The sequence below is a fragment of the Acomys minous genome (genome assembly GCF_964271855.1).
Source record: "Acomys minous genome assembly, chromosome: 12".
Classification (NCBI taxonomy): domain Eukaryota; kingdom Metazoa; phylum Chordata; class Mammalia; order Rodentia; family Muridae; genus Acomys; species Acomys minous.
In genome coordinates this window covers 106,752,888-106,779,414 of record NC_140493.1, presented here as the reverse complement: position 1 = coordinate 106,779,414, position 26,527 = coordinate 106,752,888, and the positions used below count along the sequence as shown (strand labels likewise).

The window sequence follows — 26,527 nt, the reverse complement described above, 5'->3', positions numbered from 1 at the left end:
CAGAGCAGTTGGATAAGAGTGGTGTGCCACTGTACTTGGCCATCCGAGCAATTCCCTCGAGAGCTGCCAGGCTTGTCTTTCACTCTTCTAGCAGCGTAAACTAGCAAGTGTCTTCGAGGGGGCATTTGTGGCGGGAAGAAGGAAAGTATGAGACGCTCAGAAGGATCTAGAAGGAGGGCACTCTAGGGACCTCGTCATTGGCACAGGGATGCCTGTGGGTTTAATAACTACACACACACACACACACACACACACACACACACACACACACACACAAGCTGGTTAATATAATAATTAGCTATTAGATGGTTTTTCTTTTCTTCTTTTTTTCATTCGTTCGTTCTTTCTTTTTTTTTCCTTTTTCTTTCTTTTTTTTTTTTTTTTTTTTTTTTGTGAGACTGGGTTTCTTTGTGTAGCCTTGGCTGTCCTGGACTTACTTTGTAGACCAGGCTGGCCTCCAACTCACAGCAATGCACCAGCCTCTGCCTCCCGAGTGCTGGGATTAAAGGCGTGCGCCACCACGCCCGGCTCCTAAGGTCTGCATTTCCTGGGCTTTCCTGCCATTCCGTGTGAACTGGAAGGTTCACAGGAGATGTGTGTGTACATGTGTGGGTCTCGGTGGACAAGGGATGGAGGGCACCTGCAGGTGTCTGGGTCCCTGTTCTGGTTTAGTGGAGCTACACAAGAAAGAAGGTCACAGCCTGGAGAGCCTTAGTCAAATGGAGGACACATTTCCAAAACCAGGCACCCTTCAGCAACTTTTGGGGGTCTAGAGCTGGGGTTCATGGGAACAGAACTCTATGGAAGGCCTCACAGTGGGCATCACCCCAGCAGGGGCAGCAGGCTTGACAGCTTCCTCCTCACAAGGCTGCTGTCCTCCCCACAAGGAAACGAGGGATGACTGGGCACCAATCAGCAAGAAGCCTAGCCCTGCACCCTGAGCCAAAAGCTAGCAAGGACCAGCAGGCCTGAGAGCTACAGGTCTCACCCTGGCGGTCATGAGATCTGTGCCTCATCCAGGCGGTCATGAGATCTGTGCCTCACCCAGGCTTCCTCAGCTGCCCTTGGCTCCTTCAAATTCTTTCACTTTCTCAGTACCTCCAAGAACAGAACTAAGAAAAGTCAGAAACAAAAGAGCTACACACTAAGAAAAGCAGAAGTGGGAGCCTCAGAGACGGATTGTTCCCTGTGAGAGGCTGAACCCTGGAGGGTCCAGCCGTGGCCTGGCTGGGGGTGACCCACGAGTGGGAGAAATGACCCAACTGGCCTCGGCTGCGTGGCTGCCCACCCTGTTGCTGGTGCTGCTCTTCTGTCTTCCAGGTGAGGAGGCTGTCTGGCCAGGAGAGTGGGAGCTCTCAAGGAGATGCCATGTAAGGCTCTGTGACTGGGATTCCTCTGTGCACACAGAGTGTGGCCGCTGCATCCGCCATGTGAGATGGATGACTAAGGGTCCCCATTGCTTTGGGGGGAATGGACTGGGATTTGTCACTTCATCCAGCTGTCAGGACAGGGGACAAGTCAGGCAGTGAGGGCGGGTGGCTGTCCAAGAAGGGGTGCCGAGAGGAATTTTGGGTGGGTTAAAATAGGAGAAAAGAGGGCAACACAGGTGGTACGAGTGAGTGGACAGTGGACCTACTGCAACCCTGAGAAGCACATGTTGGTGGTGAGGGACCTGAAGAGATTTAGTCTGTCTGTCTGTCTGTCTTTCTTTCTCCTTTTTCTTTCTTTCTTTCTTTCTTTCTTTCTTTCTTTCTTTCTTTCTTTCCTTTAAGATTTATTTGTTATGTACACGATGTTCTTCCTGAATGTGTGGCTGCCCACCAGAAGAGGACACCAGATCTCATTATAAGTGGATGTGAGCCACCATGTAGTTGCTAGGAATTGAACTCAGGACCTTTGGAAGAGCAGTCAGTGCTCTTAACCTCTGAGCCATCTCTCCAGCCCCTTCTTTTTGGTTTTTCAAGATAGGGTCTTTATGTGCAGCCCTAACTGTCCTGAAACTTGCTCTGTAGACTAGGCTGGCCTCAAGCTCAGAGATCTGCCTGTCTCTGCTTCCCAAGTTAGCTAATCTTTTTTTTTCTTTAAAGATTGGGGGGGCTGTGCAGGGTCTCACTGAGTAGCCCTGGGCCTCACTTATGTGGGCTAGGCTGGCCATGAACTCATAGACTGTTTTTCTCTGCTTCCAGAATGCTGGGATTAGAGGTGTGTACCACCAAACCCCACAAACTGATTTTTTATTATTTTATTCTTTGAAATGTTCATGTATGCAAATAATGTAATTTGACCATATCTGACCCCCATCCCTCCCTCCAGCTTTGTACTATTTGTATTTAACTTATTTTTGAGACAGGGTTTCTCTGTGTAATAGCCCTGGCTGTCCTGGAACTCTCTTTGTAGAACAGGCTGGCCCTGAACTCATAGAGATCTGCCTGCCTCTGCCTTCTGAGTATTGTATTTTTAAAATAACCATTGAATCCATTAGCCTTGCCTCTGTGCACATGGGTGTGACGTCACCCATCCGGGCAAGGGCAACTTACCAACGGCTATACCCCCAAACTGAAAATAAAAATCTCTAATCCCAGCACTCTGGATGCAGAGGCAGGCCAACCTCTGTGAGTTTAAAGCCAGGCTACTCTACATAGTGAGTTTCAGGCCAGCCTGGGTTACATAGAAAAACCTGTCTCAAAATTTTTTTAAAAAATATCTGTTCTTGGCCTACATTGGCCATTTTGTTTTGCTTTGTTTTTAAAGCATCGCTGACTTTATCTGGGTTTATACACCTATTTACAGGGGTTTGAAGATTATCTTGGCTACTTTTCCTCTGTTTGGGTTTTCTTCTTTATTTTCCTTTGGGATTTAAGGAGATTTGAATGTGCCATGAGGTTGAGGATAGTGCAAGGGGAAGCAACCATGCAGGCCAGAAAGGCACTGGGGGGGGGGGGCGGGGCTGGGGCTGGGAACTGGTGTTTACTTAAGTCAGGACTCAGGAGGAGGCTAAGTGGAGAAAGTGAGCACCTCAGTTTGGAAATCCAGCACCCACGTGACCATTGGGTTAGGTGTGTATGTGTAACCCCAGACCTGGGTGTGCGGGGACTTGATGCCTCCTTCTAGTCCCTGCAGGCACCGTGCTCCTGTGCATATAGTTACTCACAAACACACACACAATTACAGATAAAAGTAGTATCCGTGAGGATGGCTCAGGGTCGAGGTCACTTACTGCTCTTTCAGAGGACCTGGGTTTGGTTTCCAGAAGCCACATAGTGGATCACAACCACCTATAACTCTGGTTTCAGGCTTCTCACGCCCTCTTCTGGCCTCCAGGGGCTCCTGCATGCATGTGTGTGGTGCACATTAGTTCACACAGGTACATACAAACCCACAGATATAGCAAATAAACCTTACAAAACGGGACAGCAAAATCAGTGAGCTAAACCTAGGTTGAGAGAGCAAACCCTCCCATGTCCCTGGCCTTCTCTCAACTCCTTCCTGGTCACAGGGTCATGAGGGCATTAAGGGAGCTGGGCATACAGCTGGCCACCCTCTTCTGCCCTGGCTCAAACTCCTGTGGTGGTGACACATGGAGGTGTGGCTGTTCTCTGAGGTCCTGAGATGCCCAGAGCTGGCCTCTTTGAAAACTTGAGGCCCTGGTGGGTGGGAGGGACCGGAAAGAGTCAGGTGAGGGGAGGGGCAGGGCAGGAGGGAAGGGTGCTGAAGGGCGATTGGCTGATGGGTTGGGATGAAGGGAGGAACTTTTGAAGGACCTACACCCCATCCAGATGTGAGGGTACAGAATTGAGTTTTGTATTTTCTAGGCTGTGTCCCTCTGCGTGGCCCCAGCACCGTGACAGGCATGGTCGGGGAATCCCTGAGTGTGAAGTGTCAGTATGAGGAGAAATTCAAGACAAATGACAAATTCTGGTGCAGAGAGTCACCAGTGCCACGACTATGTAGCACAAGTGTCACGACCAGAAGCTCAAAAGAAGCTAGGAATGGCCGGATGTCCATCAGGGACCATCCAGACAACCTCACCTTCACAGTGACCTTGGAGAACCTCACCATGGAGGATGCAGGCACCTACCTGTGTGCGGTGGATATACGGTTTACCATCAGCGATTTCTTGCCGATCGATAAATACTTCAGGGTTGTGGTGTCTGTGGTGCCAGGTAAGTCCCCCTAATGAACACTCTAGACCAGGACAGCTGCAAGTAGCAGGAGTTTCCAAGCAGGAATCAGTTAAGAGTCTGTGAGTACATTGTATGTGGTAAGGGACAGACAGGGACAGCGTGACAGTCAGGGAGGCATCCTGGAGTAGCTGCATCTTGCTGGTCCATCAGGGGACAGGAGGCAGAGAGAGCAGGGTGTGGCCAGGACAGAGCTCAGCATCCTGTGGGGTGGTCCATGAAAACCAGAGTTCGAAGGTGTGTTGGGGGCTGAGCAGAGGGTCAGTAGGGACAGACAGTGCTGTGTTCAGAGGGAGCTTTCACTAGTGACAAGCCAGCTTTGCAGTTAGCTGCCTCTGACAGCACACGGCTGAGGCTGGAGGAGAGAAGACCTGGTGTGTGGTTTTGACTCAGGTGGATAGGGGGTGGCAGCTGTGTCATGCTTCAAAGGGATCAGCTGATTTAGGAGGATCTCCCACCCAAATCCTTCCTTTGGTGTGAACTCAGCTCCAAAAATGAAAACCACTGGCAGCTGGTCAGGGTGGGTGATCTTAGCACTCAGGAGGCACAAGCAGGAGGATCACAAGTTCAGGCTGACACACTCACACAGACACCAAGTCCACCACTCTATATTTGTCTCCAGAAGGATGGAAGACAACGAGGCCAAAGGTGACCGGGGCTGGATGGTACCTGGCACCAAGTGTCTTGTCACTGACGAACTCTCCTCTAGTAGAAGACTGGCCTCATGTTTGAAACTGCCACCCAGCCACCGTGTACCATGAGATGGGCTGGAAAGGGAAGCTCTGACTAGGCCCTGGTGTGGCCACAGGGCTTAGAGGCTGTCGCACAGCTGTCCAGCATGCCCCAGGGACCTGTGTGAAGCAGAGTAACAGAGGTTTCAGTGGGTAGGAGATGGACTGGAGGTCACTGGAACTGTCTTGTGTTTCCATGCTTTCCCAGGCTCTATCCCTGGGAACAGTACCAATACCCTGGGGTCTCCCACAACCTCCCCAGTGCACACTCAGTCCAGCGTGACCACAGAGGACATAATTCCTGGCTCCAGCCTACAGCCTCGGTGAGGAACCAATATCCCCTCCCCACCCCCGGACAGGGCTTTTGATTGTGGAAGGGAGGTAATGCTGAGAGAGTGGGGATAGCATTTGTACCTCCCTCCTGTGAACCCCTCCTGGAACTCCCAATCTCACACTGACCTGGGAGGGTCCTGCGAGTGCCAGTTGCTTCTCTAGAGACTGGGACACAGCAACGACACCCAGACACAGACCTGCTGAGATGGGGTTAGTTTCTTGTCAAGGGGTTGCTACATAAACACATCCAGCATGGAGAAATGGCTCTACGGGTAAAGGGCTCACCTTGCAAGCCACATCACCTACTTGAAAAGTCAGACATGACTTGGAATACCAGAGCTATCAAGGAAGAGACAGGAGAATCCCTCAGACTCACTGGCCACCCAGTCTGCTTGGCAAGCTGCAGACCAGTGAGAGATCCTTTCAGAAAACAAGATAGATGGGTCATGTGTGCACCACCATGCCCTTAATCCCAGCACTTGGGAGGCAAAGACAGGCCGATCTCTATGAGTTTAAGACCAGCCTGGACTACATAGGGAATTCCATTCTATCCAGAGCTACATAGTGAGACCTGTCTCCAAACAAACACAAAGTGAGCCTAGCACGCCTGTAATCCCAGCACTCTATAGGCAGAGGCGGGTGGATTTCTGTGAGTTTGAGTCTAGGACAGCCAGGCTACACAGAGAACCCTTCTTAAAAAACCAAAAACAGAATAAAAAACAAACAAACAAACACAAAGTTATGACTCTTGGGGAATTCTCTGGCCTCCACATTCAGGCACACACATGTGCACCTGCACACATACATATAAACATATATACACACCATTATTTAATTAACTAAAATAAATAAGCCACTGGGTAAGGTGACACAAGCCTTTAAGCCCAATAGTTGGGGGGGAGGGGGAGACGCAGAAACTGGTTGGATCTCTGTGAGTTCAAGGCCATTCTGGTCTACATAATGAGTTCCTCGACAGCCAGGATATGATAGGTAGATAGATAGATAGACAGACAGACAGACAGACAGACAGACAGACAGACAGACAGACAGACAACAGCCACCCAAGAGGAAACAGGGAGAACTTAAGTTAGGAGAAGTTGGGATGGGGGTAGGGAGGCAGTGTCCCTGGTTAGAGGCCATAGGGGTAAAGGTCCATGGGGTTGGTCTAGAGACCACAGTTCAAGGCTTCTTCTTGGACCGTCTATCAGCTACACTGGTCATTCAGGTAGGGCTGCTTTTCTCCTTGGTCTTGCACAGATCTCTGTGAACACAGACCTAGGTAAAAGAGACAGGCACAAAGCACAGGGCACCAGCGCTGCCTTCTGGGAAGGGAGCTAATTGTGATGTGTCCCCCCACAGGTCTCTCCTGAGCAGCCTTTCCTTCCAGATCCTGGTGTTTTTGGAGTTGCCCCTGCTCCTGAGCATGCTCAGTGCCGTCCTCTGGGTGAGCAGGCCTCTGAGGTGCTCTGGGAAGAAACAGCACTGGCCGGACTGAGAACCAGTGACATCTGGTTGCCATGGAGGCCCTTCCCCTGGACCTGGCTTCTTAGGTGGCTGAGGACAACCAGTAAATCTCTCTTTCTGCGAATACTCTGAGTTTTTAGAAGATGCTTTGTGCTGTGTCCAACACATAAAAGAGTGTGCCCAGTGAATACATATATGTTTTAGTAGAATATCTTTACTTATTGCTTGATAGTTCCACACATGTGTGCAACATACCCCTGTCCTACCTGCCCTCCACTCCCCCAGGCCCGTGTTCCCTACACCCTTTCACGGTCTATCCCCCTTTTTCCTTATTTCCTTTTGTAACCCTCTGAGTCCAGCTCATGCCTCCTGCCTGCCTGCCTGCTGGAATGCTAACTGATCTCGCCAGCGCGGTCCCCTGCAGGTCACCACAGCTGCAGTGAGTTCGTGAGTGCACGAGCCATGCCACAGGCAGAGCACAGCATCTCACAGTCGGCCTCTGGCTGTCCAATCCTTTCCTCTCCCTCCCGGGCCTTAGGGTAGGATGGGTGTGGGTGTTATACAGATGTCCCACTTAGGCTGAGCGCTCAGCACTTACTCTTAGCACTCTCACCACAGCAGAGGGCAGCCTCTCCAACCAAGGCGGAGGGCAACGCTGATTAAAGGATATAGATGTAGATATTTAGAAGGCAGTTTGACAACATGTCCAATAAATGCATACACTTGACATGAGAAATACTCTTGGCACTGTGTCCTCCGGATTCAGTAATGGAACGTACTTTATACTGATGACCTGCCCCTCTGACATCACATTCCTGCTTCTCACCTGCTCTGGTGACAACCTGAACCTGCTTTTGTGTTTTTTTTGTTTTTTGTTTTGTGTGTGTGTGTGTGTGTGTGTGTGTGTGTGTGTGTGTGTGTGTGTGTAGACAGGATTTCTCTGTGTAATAGCCCTGGCTGTTCTGGAACTCTCTTTGTAAACCAAGCTGGCCTCGAACTCACAGAGATCCGCCTGCCTCTGCCTCTCTCTTTTTTTTTTTTCCTCTGCCTCTCAAGTGCTGAGATTAAAGGAGTGGGCCACCACGCCTACCTTCATTTAAGAAAATTTAAAGTACCAAGCATATGCCTGTAATTTCAGCACTTGAGAGGTAGAGGCAGGAGAATCCAGAGTTTCATTCTCAGCTACACAGTAAGTTCCGGGTCATCTGAGGCTGCATAGGACCCTGTCTCAAAAAATCAAGAAGGGGCCGGAGAGATGGCTCAGCAGTTACAAGCACCGTCTGTTTATCCAGGTCTGATTCCCAATACCCGTATAGCAGCTCACAAGTGTCTGTAACTTCCTTCCCGAGGAATCCAACGTCCTCTTCTGGCCTCTGTGAGCATTGCCATGGTGCAGAGACATGCACGAGGCGCAAACATCCATGCACATAAAAATAAACAAGAATTTTTCAACAACCAACCAACCTCACAAGAAGTTGAAGAAAAGAATGGTAACAACAGAAGTAAAATAACAATTAAATGGTTTTCCTGTATTTTCTTGGTTTTTTTTTTTTTTTTTTTTTTTTTTTTTTTGGTTTTTTGAGACAGGGTCTCTCTGTGTAGCCTTGGCTGTCCTGGACTCGCTTTGTAACCAGGTTGGCCTCGAATCACAGCGATCTGCCTGCCTCTGCCTCCCGAGTGCTGGGATTAAAGGCGTGCGCCACCAGGCCCAGCTCGTAATCATTTTATTTTTAACTCCTTACATTTTATTTATTACTATTGAATGTTTTTTATGTGTGTGTGTGTGTGTGTGTGTGTGTGAGTGTGAGAGAGAGAGAGAGAGAGAGAGAGAGGGCGCGTGCATGCCACAGAGCGCACATTTGTCAGTCAGTGAAGATCTTTGTGGAATCTACTCTCTCCTTCCGCTTCACGTGTGTTCTGAAAACTGGATTTAGATCACCAGGCTTGCACAGCATCTTTACCCACTGAGCCATTGTGGTTCACACTCACACAGCACTCTGCGGTTTCCGAGCTAGAGCCTTAGTCGCAGGTCGTAGTGTCATGTCTCTCTTCCTGAGTATCAGGAAGTCTTCATAAACACTGGCCAGGTCCTCTTCTATTCACATCTTGGGGCTAGCCAATCAAATTGCTAGAAAGAAAATCAAATGTCGGCTAGAGAGATGGTTCAATGGCTAAGAGCAGTAGTTGCTCTTGTAGAGAAACTGAGCTCAGTTCCTAGCGCCCACAATGGGCATCTCACAACCCAGCTCAAGGGATCAATGCCTCCTTCCTGCCTCTGTAGGCACTGCTCTCATATGGTGCACTTTCAGACAGACAGACTGATGGCAAAACACTCATACATGTAAAATAAAGCTTCAAAAAGAGAAAGAAAAGTTTCTGGAAAGTCCATGCTGGGACTTTGGGTGTGAGTACTTGTCTCATTTACAGGTTCTATTGCTGTGATGAAACACCACAGCCAACAGCAACTTGGGGAAGAGAGGCTTATTTGCTTTCTCTCCCACAAAAGCAGTCAAAATGGGAACTCAAGCAGGGCAGGAACCTGAAGGCAGGAGCTGATGCACAGGCCATGGAGGGGTGCTGCTTACTGGCTTACTCCCCATGGCTTACACCAGCCTGCTTTCTTATAGAACCCAGGACCACCAGCCCAGGGGTAGACCCTCCCCCATCAATCACTGACTAAGAAAATGCACTTTACATTTGCCAGGCATGGTGGCATACACTTTTAATCCCAGCACTCAGGAAGCAGAGGCAGGCAGATCGCTGTGAGTTCGAGGCCAGCCTGGTCTATGAAGTGAGTCCAGGGACAGTCAAGGCTACACAGTGAAACTTGGTTTAAAAAATATTAATAATAATAATAATACAATAAAATAAAAGTAGACTCACAAAATTGGAAAGAGAGATGGCAGAACAGAGCTCACCCTAGCGGAGAATGACAAATTTTTACCCTTTCGCTGCCACGTCTCAGACAGCAGGCTGCAGGCACAAAGGTGGTGCAGTGAGCCTTGGGGAAGCCTGCACCAATGACACGGAGATGTGCTGCGTCCTGGCGCTCTGCAGAAACAGGTCATTGTTGAATAGGACAGGTCCTAGGCCCTAGTCAATGAGATTGTGAACTATAAAATCCTCTCTTTGATCCCACTGTGATCCCCGAGATTGAACTGTAAAAACCTGTTTCTTGTGGTTGAGCCCTAACACACCTTAATCCGAGACCTTTCTGTTTATTGTAAACAGCTGATTAAGGTGTGGCTCAGCCAGCCTTACTACACACACCTTTAATCCAAGAGCTATCTACACACAGGATTTAATAAAGTTAACCCTAGGTCAAGAGGTGGAGCAAGAAACCAGCTGACAGGGATTAAAGAGTAGGAGGGACTTTGAGTTGAGGGGTATTTAAGACATCGTGGAGAAATAGAAGGGGTCTTTGGAGCTTTCAGCTCTTGGTCTTTCCTTGGGATTTTAGCTTTAGCTCTTTAGCTTTTAGCTCTTTGGCTCCGAGCTCTCTAGCTCTTGAGCTCCTCAGCTCCTTGGTCTTTGGGTTTTGGGGCTTTGAGCTAGCAAGCCTTTGGGCTTGAGGTTTTTTGGCCTTTTTTTCCTGGGCTGTGCTGAGCTTGTGAGCCTTTGGGGCCTTTTCCATCGTGATGTGAGCTGAATAGGAAGGTCAGCTGGGTGCTTTCTCTGCCTCTCTGAGCTAGCAGGGTTTTCACCACAGCATCTGGCTCTGAGCCTTTATTGGTAAAACAGAATGATCTGAGATTTTCAATTAAAACAACACTAGGCCACTGCCAGCAGGGTGCTCTGCACTGCTTGCCTGCTGGGAGACAGAAAGTCCAGGGCAATGGTGCTACAGGCACAAAGGTCAAGCCAGCAAGCCTCACAGGGAGGTGTGTGCAGCCAGGAGATCTCTCAGAACCTGCCCCTGGACATCACCCTGACACTGGGAAAAGGCAGGATAGCCCAGACAAGTCTTGGCAACAGCCCAGAATTTATAATGCTTCAGAAACCAGAAACCAGCCGGGCATGGTGGTGCATGCCTTTAATCCCAGCACTCGGGAGGCAGAGGCAAATGGATCACTGTGAGTTTGAGGCCAGCCTGGTCTACAAAGCAAGTCCAGAACAGCCAAGGCTAACACAGAGAAACCCTTCCCCCCCGGGAGTGGGGGTGAGGGGGGGGAAGCAAACAGAAACCAGAAACCTTGAGCCAGACTTAAGACTCATTGCAATGAATATTTGCATGTAAAACTATTTGGACAAAAATATATACTATGTGGTTCACTGCAGTTTTCAACACCACTACAATGAACAAATGTGCCATGGAGAGGTGGAAAAGATGAGGAGCAGAGTGGTGAGTGCACCGTGCAGAGAGGCAGAACCAGAGACATGACGGAGATGCCAAGTGTGATGTGAGAGAAGGCTGCGGTGGTGTTCTGGGAAACATGGAGTTGCTGAGTAGGGCTGACAGGGTGGTGTGCAGCTGCCTGGAGCTCACACAGACTCAGCTATGCCCTGAAGCAGGTAGGGACTGATGAATGCTGGGAGACCTTGGAGGCCAAGTCCACTTTAGTATGGTAAATATGCACCGCAACCACTTGTCCTGAGTCTGAAACCCAACACCCATAATAACAATGTTAATAATAAATGAATAAGGGACGACATAATCGTCTATGACTATGCTGATATTGGGATGTCATTACTGGGGGTCCAAAAGCTGTAATGTTGGCCAGCCAGGTCTAGGAAGAGCAGGCTGCTCTCCAAGCTCTGCAGGACCATCTAGGGCTAGATGAAGGCCCCGGTAAAGCAGTTTGTGAGGCTGGACCAGAGCACCTGTGAGTAGCCACTGCAGAGCTGACCAGATGCAGGAAACACCTGGGCTGATGTAACATACACACACACAGAGACACACACACACAGGCACACACACACAGACACACACACACACACACACACACACACACACACACACACACACACAGGGCAGAAGGTAAAGTTAAGGAGTTTAGGGAGAAATCTTTTTTCTTTGGTGTGCATTGGAAACTTTTCGGCCCATGGTCTTCGCAGTTAGGGCAAAGGGAGTCCCAAAACCAAGGAAAGACTTTGAATTGAAACAATACAACGTACAGAGTACATAGCGAAAAGACTTTTAAGTTATTGGCTTAGTATCAATATGTATGTGCTTTCTTTGTCCAGGGCCAACGTCCTCTCCCTAATGAAACTTTCTCCCTAACAAAACTTGTGTTCAACACCTGTGTGTCAGGACGTTTGTTCCTATTACCTAAAATCTTTTAAAATACTCCATTTCTTTGTAGGCCATAGTATAACTTATTGATTAATGGTTAATTTTTAGTCATGTCTCTTTTAATAAGTGAAAGTAAAACAGAGCTACTTTGGCCACGGACAGTCCCTAGCTGCAGTCCCGGGCCAGGGTCTCATGGCAACCATTGCTACTCGTGAGGAGTCCTACCTTGGGAGTAAAATATAGTTAAAATTAGAAAAGATTAAAAAATAGCCCCCAACAAAGAGAGTTTTAAAACTGTAGTTTTTGTTGACAGGAATACTGACCCCAACCCAAGAGACTCTGCCCTTTCCAGGGGTCTTAGGTCTCAGGCCTGTGTGGTAATTGTCACACAGACTCCACTGGAAAGGGGTGACATGCCACCAAGTCCTGCTTGATATGTTTGTTTGTTTGTTTAAATTTGTTTGAGTGAGAACGGTCCCATAGGTTCATAGATACGACTACTCGGTCACCAGAGAGTGGCACTATTTGAAATGATTAAGAGGCGTGGCTTTGTTAGAGGCCACTGGGGTTGAGTGGGCTTTGGGGCTTCAAAAGTCCAAGCCAAACCCAGTGTCTCTCTCTTCCTGCTGCCTGCCAATCTGGATGTAGAGCTGTGGAGCTTTCAGCTCCTTCTTCAGCACCAGCTGCCATGCTCACCACCATGATAATAATGGACCAAACCTGAAACAGGAAGCCGACCCCCAATTAAATGTTTTTCTTTGTAAGAGTTGCTGTGGTCATGGTGTCTCTTCATGGCCACAGAACCCCAGCCAGGACAGGGATCCAGAACATAAAACTTGGTGTTGATCTTTAGTTGACCGATGATGTCATTAGCGTTGTCATAGGGTGGTGTGTTTTGTTGTTTAGACAGAGTCTCTCTACACATCTGGGCTCAAGCGACACTCCTGTCTCAGCCTCCAGAGACGCTGGATAAGAGTGGTGTGCCACTGTACTTGGCCATCCGAGCAATTCCCTCAAGAGCTGCCAGGCTTGTCTTCCACTCTAGCAGCGTAACTGGCAAGTGTCTTCGCGGGGCCATTTGTGGTGAGAAGGAGGAAAGTATGAGACACTCAGAAGGATCTGGAAAGAGGGCACTCTAGGGACCTTGTCATTGGCACAGGGATGCCTGTGGGTTTAATAACTACATACACGCTCGCGCGCGCACACACACACACACACACACACACACACACACACGCTAGTTAATATAATATAATAATTAGCTATTAGATGGTCTTTCTTATCTTCTTTTTCTTCTTCTTCTTCTTCTTCTTCTTCTTCCTTTTTTTTTTTTTTTTTTTTTTTTGAGTCTGGGTTTCTTCGTGTAGCCTTGGCTGTTCTGGACTCATTTTGTAGACCAGGCTGGCCTCCAACTCACAGCAATGCACCAGCCTCTGCCTTCTGAGTGCTGGAATTAAAAGCATGTGCCATCACGCCTGGCTCCTAAGGTCTGCATTTCCTGGGCTTTCCTGTCATTCCGTGTGAACTGGAAGGGTGCACAGGAGATGTGTGTGTACATGTGTGGGTCTCGGTGGACAAGGGATGGAGGGCACCTGCAGGTGTCTGGGTCCCTGTTCTTGTTTAGTGGAGCTACACAAGAAAGAAGGTCACAGCCTGGAGAGCCTTAGTCAAATGGAGGACACATTTCCAAAACCAGGCACCCTTCAGCAACTTTTGGGGGTCTAGAGCTGGGGTTCATGGGAACAGAACTCTATGGAAGGCCTCACAGTGGGCATCACCCCAGCAGGGGCAGCAGGCTTGACAGCTTCCTCCTCACAAGGCTGCTGTCCTCCCCACAAGGAAACGAGGGATGACTGGGCACCAATCAGCAAGAAGCCTAGCCCTGCACCCTGAGCCAAAAGCTAGCAAGGACCAGCAGGCCTGAGAGCTACAGGTCTCACCCTGGCGGTCATGAGATCTGTGCCTCATCCAGGCGGTCATGAGATCTGTGCCTCACCCAGGCTTCCTCAGCTGCCCTTGGCTCCTTCAAATTCTTTCACTTTCTCAGTACCTCCAAGAACAGAACTAAGAAAAGTCAGAAACAAAAGAGCTACACACTAAGAAAAGCAGAAGTGGGAGCCTCAGAGACGGATTGTTCCCTGTGAGAGGCTGAACCCTGGAGGGTCCAGCCGTGGCCTGGCTGGGGGTGACCCACGAGTGGGAGAAATGACCCAACTGGCCTCGGCTGCGTGGCTGCCCACCCTGTTGCTGGTGCTGCTCTTCTGTCTTTCAGGTGAGGAGACTGTCTGGCCAGGAGGGCGGGAGCTCTCAAGGAGATGCCACGTGAGGCTCTGTGACCGGGATTCCTCTGTGCACAGAGTGTGGCAGCTGCCTCTGCCATGTGAGACGGATGACTGAGGGTCCACTTTGTGGGGAAATGGACTGGGATTTGTCACTTCATCCAGCTGTCAGGACAAGGGACAAGTCACACAGTGAGGGCTGGTGGCTGTTCAGGAAGGGATGCTGAGAGGAATTTTGGGTGGGTTAGAATAGGACAAAAGAGGGCAGCGCGGGTGGTACCAGTGAGTGGACAGTGGACGTACTGCAACCCTGAGAAGCATATGTTGGTGGTGAGGGACCTGAAAAGATTTAATCTGTCTGTCTGTCTGTCTCCTTTTTTCTTTCTTTCTTTCTTTTTCTTTCTTTCTTTCTTTCCTTTAAGATTTATTTGTTTATTATGTACAGGATGTTCTTCCTGAATGTGTGGCTGCCCACCAGAAGAGAGCACCAGATCTCATTATAGATTGTTGTGAACCACCATGTGGTTGCTGGGAATTGAACTCAGGACCTTTGGAAGAGCAGTCAGTGCTCTTAACCTCTGAGCCATCTCTCCAGCCCCTTCTTTTTGGTTTTCCAAGATAGGGTTTTCCCTTCTTTTTGGTTTTCCAAGATAGGGTTTTCCAAGATATGTGCAGCCCTAACTGTTCTGAAACTTGCTCTGTAGACTAGGCTGGCCTCAAGCTCAGAGATCTGCCTGCCTCTGCTTCCCAAGTTAGGATTAAAGGCGTGCACCACCTTGAACGGCAAATCTTTTTTTTTTCTTCTTTAAAGATTTGGGGGGCTGTGCAGGGTCTCACTGAGTAGCCCTGGGCCTCACTTATGTGGGCTAGGCTGGCCATGAACTCATAGACTGTTTTTCTCTGCTTCCAGAATGCTGGGATTAGAGGTGTGTACCACCAAACCCCACAAACTGCTTTTTTTTTTTATTCTTTTTTTTTTATTAATACATTTTTATTAATTTATACATATTACATCTCAGTTGTTAGCCCATCCCATGTATCCTCCCATTCCTCCCTTCCTCCCACTTCTCCCTAATGTTCATTTATGTGAACAATGTAGTTTGACCATATCTGACCTCCATCCCTCCCTCTAGCTTTGTACTATTTGTATTTAACTTATTTTTGAGACAGGGTTTCTCTGTGTAATAGCCCTGGCTGTCCTGGAACTCTCTTTGGAGAACAGACTGGCCCTGAACTCATAGAGATCTGCCTGCCTCTGCCTTCTGAGTGTGTCACAATGCCCAGTTTACTATTTGTATTTTTTAAATAACCATTGAATCCATTAGCCTTGCCTCTGTGCACATGGGTGTGACATCACCCACCTGGGCAAGGGTAACTTACCAATGGCTATACCCCCAAATGAAAAAAAAAAAAAACCCAACTCTAATCCCAGCACTCGGGATGCTGAGGCAGGCAGACCTCTGTGAGTTTAAAGCCAGCCTGGTCTATATAGTGAGTTTCAGGCCAGCCTGGGTTACATAGAAAAACCTGTCTCAAAAAACTTTTCTAAAAATATCTGTTCTTGGCCTACATTGGCCATTTTGTTTTGTTTTTAAAGCATCACTGACTTTATCTGGGTTTATATACCTATTTACAGGAGTTTGAAGATTATCTTGGCTACTTTTCCTCTGTTTGTGTTTTCATCTTTATTTTCCTTTGGGATTTAAGGGGATTTAAACATGCCATGCTAAGGGCAGAGGGAAGCATCCGTGCAGGCCAGGAGGACACTGGGGGGATGGGAACTGTTGTTTACTTAAGTCAGGACTCAAAAGAAGGCTGAACAGAGAAAGTGAGCACCTCAGTTTGGAAACCCAGCACCCACGTGACCATTGGGTTTGGTGTGTATGTGTAACCCCAGAGCTGGGCGTGCGGGGACTTGATGCCTCCTTCTAGTCCCTGCAGGCACCGTGCTCCTGTGCATATAGTTACTCACAAACACACACACAATTACAGATAAAAGTAGTATCCGTGAGGATGGCTCAGTGTCGAGGGCACTTACTGCTCTTTCAGAGGTCCTGGGTTTGGTTTCCAGAAGCCACATAGTGGATCACAACCACCTATAACTCTGGTTTCAGGCTTCTCACGCCCTCTTCTGGCCTCCAGGGGCCTCCTGCATGCATGTGTGTGGTGCACATTAGCTCACACAGGTATATACAAACCCACAGATATAGTAAATAAACCTTAAAAAACGGGATGACAAAATCAGGGAACTAAACCCTCCCATGTCCCTGGCCTTCTCTCAAGTCCTTCCTGGTCACAGGGTCATGAGGGCATTGAGGGAGCTGGGCATACAGCTGGCCACCCTCTTCTGCTCTGGCTCAAACTCCTGTGGTGGTGACACATGGGGGTGTGGCTATTCTCTGAGGTCCTGAGATGCCCAGAGCTGGCCTCTTTGAAAACTTGAGGCCCTGGTGGGTGGGAGGGACTGGAAAGAGTACAGGTGAGGGAAGGGGCAGGGCAGGAGGGAAGGGTGCTGAAGGGCGATTGGCTGATGGGATGGGATGAAGGGAGGAATTTTTGGTGGACCTACATGCCATCCAGATGTGAGGGTACAGAATTGAGTTTCGTGTTTTCTAGGCGGTGTCCCTCTGCGTGGCCCCAGCACCGTGACAGGCACTGTCGGGGAATCCCTGAGTGTGAAGTGTCAGTATGAGGAGGAATTCAAGACAAATGACAAATACTGGTGCAGAGAGTCACCAGTGCTACGACGACGATGTAGCACAGGTGTCATGACCAGAAGCTCAAAAGAAGCTAGGAATGGCCGGATGTCCATCAGGGACCATCCAGACAACCTCACCTTCACAGTGACCTTGGAGAACCTCACCATGGAGGATGCAGGCACCTACCTGTGTTTGGTGGGTATGCGGTTTACCATGCGCTATCCCTTGTTGATCGATGGCTACTTCAGGGTTGTGGTGTCTGTGGTGCCAGGTAAGTCCCCTTAATGAACACTAAAGACCAGGACAGCTGCAAGTAGCAGGAGTTTCCAAGCAGGAATCAGTTAAGAGTCTGTGAGTACATTGTATGTGGTGAGGGACAGACAGGGACAGCGTGACAGTCAGGGAGGCATCCTGGAGTAGCTGCATCTTGCTGGTCCATCAGGACACAGGAGGCAGAGAGAGCAGGGTGTGGCCAGGACAGAGCTCAGCATCCTGTGGGGTGGTCCATGAAAACCATAGTTCGAGGGTGTGTTGGGGGCTGAGCAGAGGGTCGGTAGGGACAGACAGTGCTGTGTTCAGAGGGAGCTTTCACTAGTGACAAGCCAGCTTTGCAGTTAGCTGCCTCTGACAGCACGTGGCTGAGGCTGGAGGAGAGAAGACCTGGTGTGTGGTTTTGACTCAGGTGGATAGGGGGTGGCAGCTGTGTCGTGCTTGAAAGTGATCAGCTGGTTTAGGAGGATCTCCCACCCAAATCCTTCCTTTGGTGTGAACTCAGCTCCAAAAATGAAAACCACTGGCAGCTGGTCAGGGTGGGTGATCTTAGCACTCAGGAGGCACAAGCAGGAGGATCACAAGTTCAGGCTGACACACTCACACAGACACCAAGTCCACCACTCTATATTTGTCTCCAGAAGGATGGAAGACAACGAGGCCAAAGGTGACCGGGGCTGGATGGTACCTGGCACTAAGTGTCTTGTCACTGACGAACTCTCCTCTAGTAGAAGACTGGCCTCATGTTTGAAACTGCCACCCAGCCACCATGTACCATGAGATGGGCTGGAAAGGGAAGCTCTGACTAGGCCCTGGTGTGGCCACAGGGCTTAGAGGCTGTCGCACAGCTGTCCAGCATTGCCCCAGGGACCTGTGTGAAGCAGAGTAACAGAGGTTTCAGTGGGTAGGAGATGGACTGGAGGTCACTGGAACTGTCTTGTGTTTCCATGCTTTCACAGGCTCTATCCCTGGGAACAATACCAATACCCTGGGGTCTCCCACAACCTCCCCAGTGCACACTCAGTCCAGCGTGACCACAGAGGACACAATTCCTGGCTCCAGCCTACAGCCTCGGTGAGGAACCAATATCCCCTCCCCACCCCCGGACAGGCCTTTTGATTGTGGAAGGGAGGTAATGCTGAGAGAGTGGGGATAGCATTTGTACCTCCCTCCTGCAACTCCCAATCTCACACTGACCTGGGAGGGTCCTGCGAGTGCCAGTTGCTTCTCTAGAGACTGGGACACAGCAACGACACCCAGACACAGACCTGCTGAGATGGGGTTAGTTTCTTGTCAAGGGGTTGCTACATAAACACATCCAGCATGGAGAAATGGCTCTACGGGTAAAGGGCTCACCTTGCAAGCCACATCACCTACTTGAAAAGTCAGGCATGACTTGGAATACCAGAGCTATCAAGGAAGAGACAGGAGAATCCTTCAGACTCACTGACCACCCAGTCTGCTTGGCAAGCTGCAGACGTGTGAGAGATCCTTTCAGAAAACAAGATAGATGGGTCATGTGTGCACCACCATGCCCTTAATCCCAGCACTTGGGAGGCAAAGACAGGCCGATCTCTATGAGTTTAAGACCAGCCTGGACTACATAGGGAATTCCATTCTATCCAGAGCTACATAGTGAGACCTGTCTCCAAACAAACACAAAGTGAGCCTAGCTCGCCTGTATCCCAGCACTCTATAGGCACAGGTGGGTGGATTTCTGTGAGTTTGAGTCCAGGACAGCCAGGCTACACAGAGAACCCTTCTCAAAAAACCAAAAACAGAATAAAAAACAAACAAACAAACAAACACAGAGTTATGACTCTTGGGGAATTCTCTGGCCTCCATATTCAGGCATATACATGTGCACCTGCACACATACATATAAACATATATACACAACATTAAATTAATTAACTAATTAAAATAAATAAGCCACTGGGTAAGGTGACACAAGCCTTTAAGCCCAATAGTTGGGGGGGAGGGGGCGACGCAGAAACTGGTTGGATCTCTGTGAGTTCAAGGCCATCCTGGTTTACAGAATGAGTTCCTGGACAGCCAGGATAAGATAGGTAGATAGATAGATAGATAGATAGATAGATAGATAGATAGATAGATAGATAGACAGACAGACAGACAGACAGACAGACAGACAGACAGACAGACAGACAACAGCCACCCAAGAGGAAACAGGGAGAACTTAAGTTAGGAGAAGTTGGGATGGGGGTAGGGAGGCAGAGTCTGCCTGGTTAGAGGTCATACGGGTAAAGGTCCATGGGGTTGGTCTAGAGACCACAGTTCAAGGCTGCTTCTTGGACTGTCTATCACTACACTGGTCATTCAGGTAGGGCTGCTTTTCTCCTTGGTCCTGCACAGATCTCTGTGGACACAGACCTAGGTAAAAGAGACAGGCACAAAGCACAGGGCACCAGCGCTGCCTTCTGGGAAGGGAGCTAATTGTGATGTGTCCCCCCACAGGTCTCTCCTGAGCAGCCTTTCCTTCCAGATCCTGATGTTTTTGAAGTTGCCCCTGCTCCTGAGCATGCTCAGTGCCGTCCTCTGGGTGAGCAGGCCTCTGAGGTGCTCTGGGAAGAAACAGCACTGGCCGGACTGAGAACCAGTGACATCTGGTTGCCATGGAGGCCCTTCCCCTGGACACGGCTTCTCAGGTGGCCAAGGACAACCAGTAAATCTCTCTTTCTGTGGATGCTCTGAGTTTTTACAAGATGCTTTGTGCTGTGTCCAACACATAAAAGAGTGTGCCCAGTGAATACATATATGTTTTAGTAGAATATCTTTACTTATTGCTTGATAGTTCCACACACGTGTGCAACATACCCCTGTCCTACCTGCCCTCCACTCCCCCAGGCCCGTGTTCCCTACACCCTTTCACGTTCTATCCCCCTTTTTCCTTATTCCTCTTTGTAACCCTCTGAGACCAGCTCATGCCTCCTGCCTGCCTGCCTGCTGGAATGCTAACTGATCTCGCCGGCGCGGTCTCCTGCAGGTCACCACAGCTGCAGTGAGTTCGTGAGTGCACGAGCCATGCCACAGGCAGAGCACAGCATCTCACAGTCGGCCTCTGGCTGTCCAATCCTTTCCTCTCCCTCCCGGGCCTTAGGGTAGGATGGGGGTGGGTGTTGTACAGATGTCCCACTTAGGGCTGAGCGCTCAACACTTACTCTCAGCACTCTCACCACAGCAGAGGGCAGCCTCTCCAACCAAGGCCGAGGGCAACGCTGATTAAAGGATATAGATGTAGATATGTAGAAGACAGTTTGACAACAGGTCCAATAAGTGCATACACTTGACATGAGAAATACTCTTGGCACTGTGTCCTCTGGATTCAGTAATGGAACGTACTTTATACTGATGACCTGCCTCTCTGACGTCACATTCCTGCTTCCCACCTGCTCTGGTGACAACCTGAACCTGCTTTTGTGTCTTTTTTTGTTTTTTGGTGTGTGTGTGTGTGTGTGTGTGTGTGTGTGTGTGTGTGTGTGTGTGTGTAGACAGGATTTCTCTGTGTAATAGCCCTGGCTGTTCTGGAACTCTCTTTGTAAACCAAGCTGGCCTCGAACTCACAGAGATCCGCCTGCCTCTGCCTCTCTCTTTTTTTTTTTTCCTCTGCCTCTCAAGTGCTGAGATTAAAGGCGTGGGCCACCACGCCTACCTTCATTTAAGAAAATTTAAAGTACCAAGCACATGCCTGCAATTTCAGCACTTGAGAGGTAGAGGCAGGAGAATCCAGAGTTTCATTCTCAGCTACACAGTAAGTTCCGGGTCATCTGAGGCTGCATAGGACCCTGTCTCAAAAAATCAAGAAGGGGCCGGAGAGATGGCTCAGCAGTTACAAGCACCGTCTGTTTATCCAGGTCTGATTCCCAACACCCGTATAGCAGCTCACAAGTGTCTGTAACTTCCTTCCCAAGGAATCCAACGTCCTCTTCTGGCCTCTGTGAGCATTGCCATGGTGCAGAGACATGCACGAGGCGCAAACATCCATGCACATAAAAATAAACAAGAATTTTTCAACAACCAACCAACCTCACAAGAAGTTGAAGAAGAAAACAATGGTAACAACAGAAATAAAATAACAAATTGTTTTCCTGTATTTTATTGTAATCATTTTATTTTTAACACCTTACATTTTATTTATTACTATTGAATGTTTGCTATGTGTGTATGTGTGCGCGCGCGCACACACACACGCATGTGTATGTGTGCGTGTGTGTGTGTGTGTGTGTGTGTGTGTGTGTGTGTGTGTGTGAGAGAGAGAGAGAGAGAGAGAGAGAGAGAGAGAGAGAGAGAGAGAGAGAGGGCACGTGCATGCCACAGAGCGCACATTTGGCAGTCAGTGAAGATCTTTGTGGAATTTACTCTCTCCTTCCGCTTCATGTGTGTTCTGAGAACTGGATTTAGCTCACCAGGCTTGCACAGCATCTTTACCCACTGAGCCATTGTGGTTCACACTCACACAACACTCTGCGGTTTCCGAGCTAGAGCCTTAGTCTCAAGTCTTGGTGTCATATTTCTCTTCTTGGGTATCAGGAAGTCTTCATAAACACTGGCCAGGCCCTCTTCTATTCACATCTTGGGGCTAGCCAATCAAATTCCTAGAAAGAAAATCAAATGTTGGCTAGAAAGATGGTTCAATGGTTAAGAGCAGTAGTTGCTCTTGTAGAGAAACTGCGCTCAGTTCCTAGCGCCCACAATGGGCATCTCACAACCCAGCTCAAGGGATCAATGCCTCCTTCCGGCCTCTGTAGGCGCTGCTCTCATATGGTGCACTTACAGACAGACAGACAGCAAAACACACATACATGTAAAATAAAGCTCCAAAAAGAGAAAGAAAAGTTTCTGGAAAGTCCATGCTGGGACTTTGAATGTGCGTACTTGTCTCATTTACGGGTTCTATTGCTGTGATGAAACACCACAGCCAACAGCAACTTGGGGAAGAAAGGCTTATTTGCTTTCTCTCCCACAAAAGCAGTCAAAATGGGAACTCAAGCAGGGCAGGAACCTGGAGGCAGGAGCTGATGCACAGGCCATGGAGGGGTGCTGCTTACTGGCTTACTCCCCACAGCTTGCACCAGGCTGCTTTCTTATAGAACCCAGGACCACCACCCCAAGGGTAGACCCTCTCCCATCAATCCCTGACTAAGAAAATGCACTTTACATTTTAATGGAAGCCGGGCGTGGTGGCGCATGCTTTTAATCCCAGCACTCAGGAGGCAGAGGCAGGCAGATCGCTGTGAGTTCGAGGCCAGCCTGGTCTACGAAGTGAGTCCAGGACAGTCAAGGCTACACAGTGAAACTCGGTTTCAAAACAAACAAACAAAACAAAACAAAACAAAAATAATAATAATAAAATAAAAGTGGACTCACAAAATTGGAAAGAGAGATGGCAGAACAGAGCTCACCCTAGCGGAGAATGACAAATTTTTACCATTTCGCTGCCATGTCTCAAACAGCAGGCTGCAGGCACAAAGGTGGTGCAGTGAGCCTTGGGGAAGCCTGCACCAATGACATGGAGATGTGCTACGTCCTGGCACTCTGCAGAAGCAGGTCATTATTGAATAGGACAGGTCCTAGGCCCTAGTCAATGAGATTGTGAACTATAAAATCCTCTCTTTGATCCCACTGTGATCCCCGAGATTGAACTGTAAAAACCTGTTTCTTGTGGTTGAGCCCTAACACACCTTAATCCGAGACCTTTCTGTTTATTGTAAACAGCTGATTAAGGTGTGGCTCAGCCAGCCTTACTACACACACCTTTAATCCAAGAGCTATCTACACACAGGATTTAATAAAGTTAACCCTAGGTCAAGAGGTGGAGCAAGAAACCAGCTGACAGGGATTAAAGAGTAGGAGGGACTTTGAGTTGAGGGGTATTTAAGACATCGTGGAGAAATAGAAGGGGTCTTTGGAGCTTTCAGCTCTTGGTCTTTCCTTGGGATTTTAGCTTTAGCTCTTTAGCTTTTAGCTCTTTGGCTCCGAGCTCTCTAGCTCTTGAGCTCCTCAGCTCCTTGGTCTTTGGGTTTTGGGGCTTTGAGCTAGCAAGCCTTTGGGCTTGAGGTTTTTTGGCCTTTTTTTCCTGGGCTGTGCTGAGCTTGTGAGCCTTTGGGGCCTTTTCCATCGGGATGTGAGCTGAGTAGGAAGGTCAGCTGGGTGCTTTCTCTGCCTCTCTGAGCTAGCAGGTTTTTCACCACAGCGTCTGGCTCCTGAGCCTTTATTGGTAAAACAGAATGATCTGAGATTTTCAATTAGAACAACACTAGGCCACTTCCATCAGGGTGCTCTGCACTGCTTGCCTGCTGGGAGACAGAAAGTCCAGGGCAATGGTGCTACAGGCACAAAGGTCAAGCCAGCAAGCCTCACGGGGACATGTGTGGCAGCCAGGAGCTCTCTCAGAACCTGCCCCTGGACATCACCCTGACTCTGGGAAAAGGCAGGATAGCCCAGACAAGTCTTGGCAACAGCCCAGAATTTATAATGCTTCAGAAACCAGAAACCAGCCGGGCATGGTGGTGCATGCCTTTAATCCCAGCACTCGGGAGGCAGAGGCAAATGGATCACTGTGAGTTTGAGGCCAGCCTGGTCTACAAAGCAAGTCCAGAACAGCCAAGGCTAACACAGAGAAACCCTTCCCCCCCGGGAGTGGGGGTGAGGGGGGGGAAGCAAACAGAAACCAGAAACCTTGAGCCAGACTTAAGACTCATTGCAATGAATATTTGCATGTAAAACTATTTGGACAAAAATATATACTATGTGGTACACTGCAGTTTTCAACACCACTACAATGAACAAATGTGCCATGGAGAGGTGGAAAAGATGGAGGAGCAGAGTGGTGAGTGCACCGTGCAGAGAGGCAGAACCAGAGACATGACAGAGGTGCCAAGTGTGATGTGAGAGAAGGCTGCGGTGGTGTTCTGGGAAACATGGAGTTGCTGAGTAGGGCTGACAGGGTGGTGTGCAGCTGCCTGTAGCTCACACAGACTCAGCTATATCCTGGAGCAGGTAGGGACTGAGGAAAGCTGGGAGACCTTGGAGGCCAAGTCCACTTTAGTATGGTAAATATGCACCTCAACCACTTGTCCTGAGTCTGAAACCCAACACCCCAGCCTTTTGTTGGTAATAAATGAATAAGGGATGACATAATCGTCTATGACCATGCTGATATTGGGATGTCATTACTGGGGATCCAAAAGCTGGAATGTTGGCCAGCCAGGTCTAGGAAGAGCAGGCTGCTGTCCAAGCTCTGTGGGAACATCTAGGGGTAGATGGAGGCCCGGGTAAAGCAGTTTGTGAGTCTGGACCAGAGCACCTGTGAGTAGCCACTGCAGAGCTGACCAGATGCAGGAAACACCTGGGCTGATGTAACACACACACACACACACACACACACACACACACACACACACAGGGCAGAAGGTAAAATTAAGGAGTTTAGGGGGAAAACTTTTTTCTTTGGTGTGCATTGGAAACTTTTTGGCCCATGGTCTTGGCAGTTAGGGTGAAGGGAGTCCCAAAACCAAGGAAAGAGGGAGGGTTCCAAGGAGAGAGGGAAGGTTCCCGCCCTCAGGAATAGGCAGCAGAGGAGGGAAGCAGGCTGTTGGTTGACAGTACTTATCTGGAGTCCATTTGACCTGTGAGAGGTGGATTCAAGTGGATTCCCTGAAGCTCTTTAAGTTTACCAAAGGAGACACATTTTAGATGTGTTGGCATAGCTACTGTTTGCGATCTGTACTGAAATCCACGTTGTGTAAAGAGCAGCAGACTCACACCTTTGAGTCCCAGCAGAGGCTTGGGAAGCAGTTTAAGATCTTGAGCTTGTGGCTATGATAGTGGATCTGTCAGAATTCCATGGATTAATGTTAAATCTCTGAACAGTCTTTATACAGCAGTAGCACAGTGAGGGGAAGAAATCTGAAACATCTCTCATTCCTTTTATATACCTTAAATCATTTCTTATCACCATTTAAGGTTTTAAAAAAATTTTTTTTTTACATCATCTAACTTTCGTCACTTGGATTTGCCAACGTTAAAACTTCTTTTTAGATCCTCAAACACTTCCTTAGATCCTCAAACATTTTTTTTTGGATCCTCAAACACTTTCTTAGATCCTCATAACTTAAGCTTTCGTGTCCTCGACCTTATGTAAACTTTACACTCCCTTCCCACGCCCACCCCTGTCCAATTATTTGCCGTGAGACACGCGTGGTTGGTTACTGAGAGCAGACACTGTAAAGCGAGTTTCTTTAGATAAAAGAAATAGTAAAAAGTTACTTCTTTCCTTAATCTAGTCTTTGAGCCCATCAGAGGCTTAAGAAGCATAATCCAAATGGTCTGTGTATCAGTTAGAATGACAGAGACTTACCCATCACCCAGATGGCCACCCCACCACACTCCTGAAGTGTCCGTGGCTTATTTAGGGGCACAGGTCCCAGGGCAGCATCAGTTTTCAGCTGCCAGGCTCGGATAGACTTTTCTGTGAAGGAGGAAGTTGGGAAGGCTGTCCTATCTTTGTCTAGGCAAAGTAAAGCAGTTAGTTTTCCAGCGTCCTGCCTGTCCATAATTTAAGAAGAGTCCTGGCAGCAGGCCAAGCATGGGGCAGTTGTGCCCAGTAGCTAGCATTACCACAGACGGAGTTGTTGGTGCACCATCTGTCTTCTTTGGAGCCTTGTGGGGAGGGGGTCACTCTTAGGATATAGGAGTCTTTCTATTTTAAGGTAAGTTTAAGCATCTTTTAAAAAAAACTTTTGTTGTTGTTGTTTATTTGTTTATTATTTATACATTCATCTACCTGTACATCTGCAGGCCAGAAGAAGGCATCAGGTTACATTATAGATGGTTGTGAATCACCATGTGGTTGCTGGGAACTGAACTCAGGGCCTTTGGAAGAGCAGTCAGTGCTTTTAACCTCTCAGCCACCTCTCCAGCCCAAGTTTAAGCATCTTAAATGCCATTTTCAGCACATATATGAAGCACCTGAGAACCATCTATCTATCTATAGTATATTTAAATAGACAATTTTTGCTTGTTTCTAGTTACCTGTCTTAGGCTTAACCTTGAAGACATATATAGGAGGCTGAATAAAGTCATCCCTATTAGGTTTGAGCCTTTAAAAATCATGATTTTGAATTGAAGTTTTCTAGTATTCAAAAAAAATTTTAATCATAGACGCAGTTCATAGAGAGACCAGCAACTTTGCTGACCCTACTATATTGTAGCTTTCTTTATGACTTAGTTTATTCAAACAGCTAAAGCTTAAAAGACAGAGAAGTTAGATTTAGCTGTTAGCAAGGCACTAAACACATTTGGCAGCCCTTAGTTAAGA

The 26,527-nt window shown here is 48.5% G+C and overlaps 2 protein-coding genes across 4 annotated transcripts; both read left to right on the top strand.

Annotated features, from left to right (window-relative positions):
- The first annotated feature begins 1,042 nt into the window (after positions 1-1,042).
- On the top strand, positions 1,043-8,191 carry LOC311579139 (CMRF35-like molecule 6). Of its 2 annotated transcripts, none has more exons than XM_084749416.1 (4): positions 1,043-1,320; positions 3,813-4,163; positions 5,121-5,235; positions 8,002-8,191. In XM_084749416.1, exons 1-4 carry the CDS (start codon positions 1,254-1,256, stop codon positions 8,138-8,140), a joined length of 672 nt encoding a protein of 223 aa, XP_084605542.1. In that variant the 5' UTR covers positions 1,043-1,253; the 3' UTR covers positions 8,141-8,191. The 2 variants fall into 2 exon arrangements, with proteins under 2 accessions (XP_084605542.1, XP_084605543.1); XM_084749417.1 differs by lacking the exon at positions 8,002-8,191 and adding an exon at positions 6,605-7,445 and having other exon boundaries at positions 1,045-1,320.
- Positions 8,192-13,921: 5,730 nt separating this feature from the next.
- On the top strand, positions 13,922-21,301 carry LOC311579138 (CMRF35-like molecule 6). 2 transcript variants are annotated; one of them, XM_084749414.1, is made up of 4 exons: positions 13,922-14,214; positions 16,838-17,191; positions 18,150-18,264; positions 21,063-21,301. In XM_084749414.1, exons 1-4 carry the CDS (start codon positions 14,148-14,150, stop codon positions 21,199-21,201), a joined length of 675 nt encoding a protein of 224 aa, XP_084605540.1. In that variant the 5' UTR covers positions 13,922-14,147; the 3' UTR covers positions 21,202-21,301. The 2 variants fall into 2 exon arrangements, with proteins under 2 accessions (XP_084605540.1, XP_084605541.1); XM_084749415.1 differs by having other exon boundaries at positions 19,666-21,301.
- Positions 21,302-26,527: the final 5,226 nt, after the last annotated feature.